Here is a 10,880-nt window from a genome sequence, read left to right on the forward strand (position 1 = left end):
AACTTTATGACTACAAGATAATGTAAAGTCACACATATTAACCAACATCACAAAAAGGGTATGTTATGGAACCATCTCCACTGTAACCAATTTCAAGCAAATATCTGTGGGACATTTATCAAACTTTTGGATTAGGATCAGCAAAAGTCAGCTTCAGATTCCCACCCTGCTATGGAAGCTTACTGGGTGACCTTGTAAGAATCACAGAGTCTCAGCCTAACTTTTTTTTTTGTCATCAAGACACAGTTGACATATGGTGACCCCATGAGGTTTTCAAGGAAAGAGATGTTCAGAAATGGTTTGCCATTGCCTGCCAGTGAGTTTCTTTGGTGGTTCTTCCATTCTAATACTGACCACGGCCAACCCTGGCTTAGCTTCCTAGATCTGATAAGATCAGGCTAGCTTAGGCTAATAAGGACAGGGTCAGCCTAATTTGCCTCACAGGATTGCTGTGATGATAAAATGGAGGAGAGGAGAATGACATCAGCTGCTTTGGCTGAGAAGAAAGGAATGGGTATAGATGAAGAAAATACACACATAAATCTCTAGTAAAAAAATCAGGCAAAGGAGGAATTAAAGCACAGTTCCCGACAATAATTCCAACCAGGACATGAATGCAGAGTAATCCAGATGGGCAGCCATGTTGGTCTGAAGCAGCAGAACAAAGCAGGAGTCAAGTATCACCCTTAAGACCAACAAAGTTTTATTCAGACTGTGATCACTGCAGAGATATTCTGAGGAAGAGATGGAAACATTAAAAAAATATTCTCTAAATTTAACAAAACTAATTTTACCTTCCTCAGTTCTGCCACTTTCAATATAAGGAGTCAGAAACAGTGGTTGTCCAGGATCCCCTCTTGTTGGTGTGGAACACTTTATTCGTTTAAACATTCTTCGGAAAACGCTTGGTTGCTTATGACTGCTGCCTTGATCAAAGGTCAAGCTCAGGCTCAGCAAAGCCACCAAAACTATTATCTTGCTCATCTTTTCCTTTCACTACCTTAGGAGAAAATAAATTGGAAACAGAATTGGAAACAGAATTAGAAAAAGCACACTGTCTTGTAAAGCTCGTCTGGGTTCTAGCCTCCCCCAGGTGTAGCGAAGGAATGTGACATCACATCTACAGCAAAACAAATTACTTTTACTTCTCTGTTATAATCTTAAGCTTTAAAACCACCTCTGCAGAAAGTTTTGAAGTTTAACTCAGACAGCATGTCCTCTTGGCAGTTTAGGAGGAATTGCAAAACTTTTTCAAACACCCTTCTGAGAATACAAGGGACCCCATCCCTCATAAATAATAAAGCAGTTAATGTTCTGTACTCTAAAAATATCCACCTACAACCCTGCTGCTCTTAGAGCGTTCAATTATATTAGCCTTTGCTTGCAACCTGAAGCATGCAATCAAGTTACAGATCTGTCTCCGTAACTGTACTTTCATCCTGCTCCTCCTCTGGGCAGTATATCTGGTTCTTTGCTTTTCCATTGATCCTCATAACCAACCTGTGATTATGTGCCAAATTTCAAGGTTGGACCCAGCCCCCAATGGCAGCCTTTTTGGGATTGGTCTCTCCTACCCACTCTGTGGCAGCCATTTTCCTGTGGGGCCCACTACGTGTTCTTAAAATTTCAGATGTGCCTAAAGGTTCAACAAAGTTCAGGACCCCTGCCTCAAAGACCAGCAGAATTTATTCCAGCAGAAGTAGGCATTAAGTGAGCCCTGACTCACAAAAACTTACCCTGGAATAAATTCCATTAGTTTCTAAGGTGCACTGGATTCCTCTTTTCATTTTGTTGCTGCAGATGACATGCCTACCCATCTGGCATTAATTTGAAAGGAGAAACGCATCAAAGTGGGGTTACATTCATGATGGAAAGGGAATTTTTATCAGAAGCAGACTTACTTTTAAGTTTTCCTGCAGGGTTGGATGTAATAGAGACCAGTGCCAATCACTGGCAATTCTAAGGGTACACAGAATTCACACAGCAAAGAAACTACTCCCTAACACAAAAGCAGGCCAGGTTTTTCTTTGACATACTTCCAAACTGATTTTATAGGGCTGCTGATCCATACAAAATAGCATCATTGTTAGTCACATATCACAACTTGGAACTGGATGACATTTCAAGGTTCCTCTCTTGTTCACATCCTAACACTAGCCCCTGAGACAATTAAACACAGAAAGAACCTTTAGGCATTTTTAAAATCCAAGTGTCTTTTATGCAAAAGGAAAATCCACATTTTCCCTTTATGCTAGCTCTATTTAATTCTCTGAGACTAATGGGAAAGCAATGAAAGTGTCTTATCACACTGCCCTTGGCACCAATATTGTACTGGGAACACATGCCTCTTTGCATGCATTCAGTGTGTGTACACTGAATGCACAAAAGACAAGAAGCATGATTACTGGCGCAAGATACAACCTACATGCATACAAATAGGAAACTGTGTACATATAAATTATACATGTGGGTCTGTCCTTTTTGACCAAGGCCTTTGCTTTTTGCAGGATCTTCAGATATCTGTATATGTACACACAGAGATTCGGTGTTGTCAACTAAATGTATATATATAAGGTATGGGGCTTCTTGTCACTAAACTTTCCTCACTGACAACCAACTGGATGTGTGTGGCAGGTTTGCCAGACAGAATTTTACAGGCCTAGCCAGAACTGGTATCCTCTTGGCCAACTGTCAGAATTGCAAAGTGAGATAAAATTCCAACTGAGCCATTCTTCCTAAACAACATTCAGGCTGATGCTTTCATTGCACACACCTTGCACTAAGCAACCATATGGGTCTCAGTGATTAATTTTTCAGTTCTTTATTTATGGGTTCCCATTTGACTCTTAAGAGCCCCGTGGCACAGAGTGGTAAAGCTGCAGTACTGCAGTCCTAAACTCTGCTCATGACCTGAGTTAGATCCTGGCGGAAGCTGGGTTCAGATAACCAGCTTGAGGTTGACTCAGCCTTCCATCCTTCTGAGGTCAGTAAAATGAGTATCCAGCTTGCTGGGGGGGAGGGAAGTGTAGATGACTGGGGAAGGCAATGGCAAACTACCCTAGAGTTGGAAATGACCGGTGCTTGCATAGGGGTCTACCTTTTTTTTTTTACTCTTAATCCACAGCCACTATGTCCCATGCTTCAATAGTGCTTTTTTTTCTCATCTGGTTTTGTGTGTATGTGGCTCATTCGAGAAGAGTAAGTTTGAAAGGCCTATCAGATGCTGTCATTTAACCAGCTGTCAATAAACTGCTACCAAAGTGTCATCTGTCCTTTGCAAATGCTATGGTGGAATCACTACTGACCAGCCTTCTTGCCCTTCGTCAATTGTGTGATTCCCTCCCCCCTCACTTTGCTGCACAAGGAGCAGGAATGCAGTTATGTTAGTATTACAAGCACTTACTGAATGCAGGGCACATTAGAAGCGGAACCATCTAATGCTAGCTAAATCTTTAAATCAGGCCCAAGTCATTTACTTCCTCTTAGGGAGTGATCAACTTTCTCTGGATCTTGCTAAGTTTCTATATGTTACCGACCTTGACAGGAAGAAATTTAATGCTGTTTGTATTTGAAAGAAGATGCCCTTAGTTAAGTGTTGCCTACGTCAGATAATTTTATTACTATTTTGATGGTTGTACATAGTTTTATATTGTTATGTTATATTTTAGCTTGGTGTTGTGTTGTACTGTTATTGATGAGTTGTGTTGTTGTTGTTGATTGGCCTAGAGCCGCAATAAACTGACTGACTGACTGACTGACTGACTGAATAATGTACACATTTTGTACTACTTTTCTCCAGGAGGTCTTCCTTCTGGGCCTGAGCTCAAGCTTCCCGCATCTTTTGAACAAGAGCCCACCTGGTTGGCTCACTCAGGTACAGAAACATCAGCATTCAGGCACAACAGCAAAACTGCACTGGGCAACAAAGCTGAGCAGGTAGACATGTCTCTTTCCAAGACAACCACTTCCACACAAGATGTTTTGCTCCTCCTTGGCTTCCTTACAACACCTTGGCTGGGATTTTTTTCTTGTTCAGCCTCACCCCTTCACTGCCTTCCATTAAAACAAACAATGCTGGTACTGTTCTTTTAATTGTTTGATGTCTATATTATAATAGGATGTTTCACATTTGTTAACTGCCTTGAGTGTTCTTTGATATAAATAAATCAATATGATATCATCCTCTGCTTGTCCTGTCTCTGTGTTTCCTCCTGCCTTGTTGCAGTCTTTCCTAAACCTGTTCTGGTATGATCTTTTGTGAAAGATCAGTCAAAGCACCTTTGAATACCGTGCAGAGAAGAAAGTGTGCAATTTTGCAATTCCAGACAACACTGGTGCCACTTTCCTGACCTCAGCAGTCACAGCTGCCATTCCTCCCCCCCTCCACATATACCCAAGAGGGCTTTTCTCAGCCTTTAAAAAAAAAATCAGCGATTGCTGTAGCATTCCCCTGATTTACTGCAACAATGTACTAGTTCCCAGGCTGCACATTTCCTTTTATAACTCAATAACAAAAAGGATATAGTTTTAAAAGACGAAATCGGGGAACTAGTAGACTGCGGCAATAGATCACTATACTGGCCTAGTGATTCAACGACTGCTATTTTTTAAAAAATGGTGGCTGCAAGGGGGACCTAGGTGAATATGGGAGAAACACCCATGCAAATGCTGCGTTGCAACTCTAAATGCCTCTGCATTTCCTTTCTGTCTGGAAGCAGCCTATACTACCATATTAATACTAGTAAAAGCTCTGTGACTAATCTTTGTGAAAAAAGGCTCATTGGAAAGACCTTTAGAGTTCATATTTTAGTATGCATAGCAAGCAACTATGCAATAATCAAAAAGGTTGATGATTGCATAATTTTTCTCTCATTTGGCAATCTGTAACTCCAGTTTCAAGGTTCTGTTAGCATAGCTAATCAATGGAATAAAAAGGCAAACGAAAGAGGTGGAACAAAAGCAATAGCCATTGTAATAAAATACAAAGACACATTAGTTCCACCCATATAAAGCCAGCCATTCAGGCACATTTCTAAACGTTATGTCAAAATTTCTTCAATGGATGTGAAAAGGCAAGACAATGTTATCAGGCTACCACAGTCTTGTTGAACGGGGACTAGAGAGTGGCTAGCCTGAAAGGGGATACAAGATCCCATGTCCTTCTTGATATACCAAATCCAATGTGCTTTAGACTTAGCATCTTCCCAATTTTGTATGGATCCAGAATCTTATTGTCGTACATTAAGAACTACTCTACTACTCAGCAAGGGCACACAACTTTGTACAGAAGCTTACTGTTGCTGCACACTTTGAAAACGTTGGTCTTAAGTATTTTTCAGAATGAGCAAATACATTTGACTATGTGGGGACTGTAACTTCTTTGTACATATAAATACATAGTCAGAGAACAGGTTCACTTCTTGGTCATCTCCCCTGATATAGCCTCATGCACTAATAGCAATTCTCAGGCTGCTACCTACCAGTGCTTCCCCAACTTAAGGTAGCTCACCTGACATCTGCCACAGCCTGTGCTGTCTCCACTGTCACCTCCATCATGGCATGGGCTCCCTGAGGAGAAGAGGGGAAATGTCTTGCCCTGCCAAATCTTGGAAACTAAACAGGGTTGGCTCTGGTCAGTTTTTGGAAGGGAGACCACTAAAGAACACATGACACCTCTGAATGTCTCTTGCTTTGAAAACCCAATGGGGTTGCCATAAGTCAGCTGTGACTTGATGGCATAAATAAAAGTCTTGTAGGAGAGGAGTATTTGGGGTTTTTAGTCTGTTGCTTTCAAACTGTAATGCTTTTAATTATGACGTAAGCTGCCTTGAGCCATGAAGAAATACATAAATATTCTAATAAATAAATGAATAATGTTCTAGTTAAAGGATCTCAAGTAGCTGCCCTAAGAAAACCCACTCTCTGCCTAAGACTCTAGAGAGCTATTTCCTTTATGAAGTAATACTGAGCTGGATGGACGGACAGCCTGGCACAATATAATGCAGTTTCATGTGTCTCTTTGTTGAATATATGGAAAAGGAAAACTCACAATTAAATATACATATTCACTATACTGTCAGTTACAGCAATATGTGTGTTGAAAGCACTTTGAAGCATTATCCTTCTTTTGGAGCAGTGAAAATATATACATTTCATTTAACATCTGAAGCGGTTCACAGAGAGCTTTACTTTTGAGCTCAGGGCCAGGCAATGCATTCAGTTACTGCAATCCATGCGTACCAAGAGTTTAAGTCCCTATCAGTCTTACATCCATCCATATCAAAGATCTAAACAGCTGCCCAACAGGTGGAACTTTTAAAATCAGCATAAGCAGACTTCCATGGGCGGACTTCAGTATGCTACAGAAAAGGTGCTTGCCTTTCCCAGGAATGCAACCTGTTCCTAATACAACCTAGGGTACAGGAGACTGCTCTAGGGATGTTTCCTCTTTATTTTATTTCCAATTTTTCCAAGATAGCTGTGTCCACCTTTGGAAAACCTATACTTTTTTTTAATGAAAGGCTTTTTATTTTTAAAAAAAACATTATCAGCTATCCTACATCACATTAACTCAATTAAAATTTTTCACCTCTCTAATTGTAAGATTTCTGGTTGAAATATTTTTACTCTGAAGATGGATTATAAATCCCAAATTACTAATAACTACTATTAACTACAACTAACTACAAAGTCATACTAAATTCATAGAACCCTTTAAAACATAATAGTAGTTAAAACCGTTTAAAATATAATATTCCTAGGATATCAGTCCAAACCCCAACAAGGATACTAAAGCCTTTCTATTCAAAGCTGCTTTACAGGACTTCCTTGAAGGAAATGAGAGAAGAAAACTTTTAAAGCTTTTCTGGACAGGGCTGGATTAACAATTAGGCCAAGTAGGCACTGGCCTATGGGCCCCCATGCCTTTAGGGGCCCCATGCCGGCTTCCCTCCCATTTCCCCCCTGCTTGCAGCCCTTCCACCTGCATGTACAGCGAGCACACGAGCTGCTTTTTGCCTGAGTTGCCTGGTGCAGCTGCTGCTGGTATTGTCACCAAGTTTGCCTCTCTCTGCCTCTCCCCACCTCTCCCCCACAGCTTTGTCAAAGGGGCATGCAGGCTGCAGTGGGGGCCACAGATAGGGGGGTGCTCCCAAGATTTTGATTGCCTAGGGGCCTCCACAGGGTTTAACCCGACACTGCTTCTGGAAGGTCATTCCAACAGAATCTGCTACCAAAAGGCCCATAAAGGACAGAAGTAAATATCACATCTCTAAGAGAAAATGGTTAATAAGAGCTTTTGTGAGGAAAACAGGCTCCTTTTACATTGTTTCTGGTCTTCAGCCTTTACCAAACAGCAGTTAACACTGGTTCCAGTAAAGTTCATCTTCTTATAATGAGTATCTATGGAATTATTACATTCAAGATGCTTCATACCACTATAGCAGTAATCCCTGCATCAGCCTCTAAAGATAGGCTAGTATTGCTTGAGGCAGGGGGCAGGAGCAGAAGGAACAGAGACTCACCAAAATCAGTTCTTCTCTGTAGTGAAATTTGAAAAGGGGACTTCCTGGCTTACCCTCTATAGCAGCTCACAATTGTTATTCAAGTCTCAAATATTTTTGCTTATAATAAATTGTAGGCCTCTCAAGGCTAGAATGGAAATCTGGGATTTGGTTATAAATTAAGTACAGTTGGTTGACAAGGCCAAGATTCATCAGTTGCAGAGAATTCCTGACAAAGCGAAGGAGAGCCTGCCAAACACCCTGGACCATGACAAGCTCTGTTACTGAAGCATATCTCAGTAAAACAAAGCAAGGGTGTAATTTTAATCATTAGGAAGCTAAGAAAGGAATCGGTTTCCATTACACTGTTTCAAGATTGTTTCAGATTACGTTTTGCTTGGCAACAACTGCTAGCCCTTCAAGCAAATACAGAAACTTTTCCCATTCCAGAAATGCTATCAAAATAAGAAGAGAATTCAAGAGATTTCAGGGATAGAATACTTAATTGCTTCAAGCAGAATTTAATGCATAAAAGGGCACCTTGAGGCATCTTATTTTCAGATACATAATTCATAAAATATATAAGAATCAATGAATTTTACATTGACACTTCCTGCCTAAAGAGTAGGCTTGACCTGAATATGTATATGGCTAAGTCAGTAGCTCAGCTACAAAAGTAATGAATACTAACAGGGATTATACGCTTACATTTCAACCTAGTAAATCCACTTCCTTTTCCAGCCCTGTCAAGCAGATCCTTAGTAGAGCTCCCAAAAGAAATAAAAGGGCCTACTTTGGTTCATCCTTGGTGTTTTCAGAAGGCAGCAGTCACTCCAGGGTAAACATCTGCTAATTCTAATATTCTGCTAGAACAGCACTCCCTCTTGTGGCCCGTTGCTTCATAATGACCCTTGGAGTCCAGTTTTCATTGTCTTAAAACATGGATTAGAAAAGTATTTAACATACTTTGCAACAAAGCTACATAATCACTCCAAAAGTGCTTATGACTCCATGGCAACAGACCTTGAAAGAGCCACAGAAAAAACCCTGCAGGTCTCAACTTTCATACACTTCCCAAGATTTCTTTGCACTCCCCTTTTTACTTTCCTGTTTCAAATCTTAAACTGCCTAACCATTCTGCAAAGAGCAAGCATTTCTAGGGGTGTTTTCCCTTGCCCATTTTAATCTCTCCTTGCATCTAATTTCCAGAAACACAGTTCCCAAGGAAGAGTTTAGGCAAAACATTGAAGGACATCTTGAAAGGAGTCAAGTGGTACCTTCAGGACTTTGTTATCAAAGTTAATTCCAGTGTAAGCTTTTGTTAGGCAGAACTTGCTTAATCTGATGCGTTAGTTCTGAATAAGCATAGCTAGAATAGCTAGAATTGCAGCACGGGGAGAGGGGAGATTACACTAAAGCTTATGTTGGAATAAATGTGGTCAACCTTTATGGTGCCACTGGAACTTCCTCTGTAAGCTGTTGCCACTGATAACACTCCTACCCATTCAGAATGGAGTGCTCAAAAAATCTGCTATCTTCACAGCACAAGCCTAACGCCAAGAAAAAAAATGAGGCACTTGACATTTATTATGAAGGTAAGGAAAAGAGCCCCTTATCCCTTACATTTCTTGACACCAGCTATTAAATCAGCAGCAGCAGATATGGGCAAGAGTCATAATTTCACTTCCCTTCTGAAGATTTCAACTTCTATAGATCGAAAAAGACAAGCTTTCACTTTCAAAGTTCAGCTCCCAAATGAAACATATAGTTTGTAAATACTTGCAAACGCCCCAGCACCACCACCACCGTTGCCCTTTATCACGGCACAGCAACAGCCACGCACTCCCCCGATCTTAGATTTGGAAGAAGGCCTTCCAGGTCCCGAGGACATTTCCCCCCTTTAAAAAAATATTAATCACTAGTGCGATGCCTAAGAACCACGCGGAGGCGATGTTGTGCTTCACATGAGATCGGCTGGCGAGAGGAGGCTCCACTGGGCCCTTATGCACAGACAGCACCATCATCTCTGGCCTTGAGGCAGAGCCTGCCAAAGGAAAGGAAACTCCGCGCTAGTCCTCTCCGGCGATGCCACCCCAGGGCGCCGAAGCTTGGACAGCTGCATACCCTAAAAGACACGCAGCTCCCTCGCTCGCTCGTTCACTCACCGGTCCCGGGTCATCTGTCTCTGCTGTTAGGCGTGAGAACGTGAACTGGGAGGCAACCATCAGGCTCCTCCAATCAGTCCCAAAGCTGTGAGGGAAGGCGGGCACAAACAAACAAGCCCCACCGCCTCCTTTCTCTCTGGCCATTCCGAAGCGAGCCGGCAGGGGTCAAAGAGACCACAGTAGTTGTTATTTTGCAGAGGTTTTGTGTTTTGAAGACAGACGTAAGAAAGGAAACTCAGACCTGGGAAACTCAGATTAGCCTGATTTTTTTTTTTTTAATCTCGGAAAGTAAACAGGGTTGGTTCTGGTTATTATTTGGATGAGAGACCACCAACGAATTCCAGGATTGCTTTGTAGAAGAAGGCAATAGCAGATCTCTTGCTCTGAAAATACTACTGGGTCACCATAAGTCCGCTAAGACGTGACGACAAATAAGTAAATAAATACAAATGTGGAAAACTCGTTTTCGGGACTTCATTATGCTTCGTCGTGCAAGTTTACAGCCCTATGGGCGTTTAACGTGAGCATTCAGCCTCCCCATGGGGTTGCGTGCCGGGAGAAAAATGTTCTCTTCCTGTGATGGAAGCTTAGTTTATGGAAAAGGACTACTGAAGATTTTCATAACATCACCTGGTATATAATATCCAATATTATATTATATTAATAGCCTCTGTTAAAAGGATAGGGCATTATTTCTCCATTCCTAACTTCTCCATTTAGTATTCAATACTAGGAAGTAAAAGAGCCCCGTGGCACAGAGTGGTAAAGCTGCAGTACTGCAGTCGGAGCCCTCTGCTCAGGTCCTGAGTTCGATCCCAGCGGAAGCTGGTTCAGGTAGCCGGCTCCAGGTTGACTCAGCCTTCCATCCTTCCGAGGTCAGTAAAATGAGTACCCAGCTTGCTGGGGGGAAAGTGTAGATGACTGGGGAAGGCAATGGCAAACCACCCCGTAAAAAGTCTGCCATGAAAACGTTGTGAAAGCGACGTCACCCCAGAGTCGAAAATGACTTCTGCTTGCGCAGGGAACTACCTTTACCTTTTTACTAGGAAATAAATCCCTTCGAACTCTACGGATTTACTTCTGAATAAGCATAGCTAGAATTGCAGCACGGGGAGAGGGGAGATTACACATTAGCATGACCTCCTTCTCAAGATACAATCCACTTTCTGGGAGTAAGGACAATTGAATGACATGAGACTGGTCTGCTGTTTTA

At 41.7% G+C, this 10,880-nt stretch overlaps 1 protein-coding gene across 3 annotated transcripts in view; it reads right to left on the reverse strand.

Annotated features, from left to right (window-relative positions):
• Positions 1 to 9,783, reverse strand: part of CPVL (carboxypeptidase vitellogenic like) — a 73,212-nt gene extending 63,429 nt beyond the window's left edge. Inside the window, exons 1-2 of one of the 3 annotated variants that reach the window (XM_060248713.1) lie at positions 9,668 to 9,783; positions 795 to 1,000 (exon numbers count right to left, since the gene is read on the reverse strand). In XM_060248713.1, the coding sequence (XP_060104696.1) occupies positions 795 to 984 (190 nt within the window). In that variant the 5' untranslated portion in view covers positions 985 to 1,000; positions 9,668 to 9,783. Of the gene's footprint in view, positions 1 to 794; positions 1,001 to 1,736; positions 1,810 to 8,210; positions 8,233 to 9,667 lie in introns of those variants that run through there. The other 2 variants (XM_060248714.1, XM_060248712.1) reach the window with 2 other exon arrangements.
• Positions 9,784 to 10,880: the final 1,097 nt, after the last annotated feature.

This window comes from Heteronotia binoei, chromosome 10, assembly GCF_032191835.1.
Source record: "Heteronotia binoei isolate CCM8104 ecotype False Entrance Well chromosome 10, APGP_CSIRO_Hbin_v1, whole genome shotgun sequence".
Lineage (NCBI taxonomy): Eukaryota > Metazoa > Chordata > Lepidosauria > Squamata > Gekkonidae > Heteronotia > Heteronotia binoei.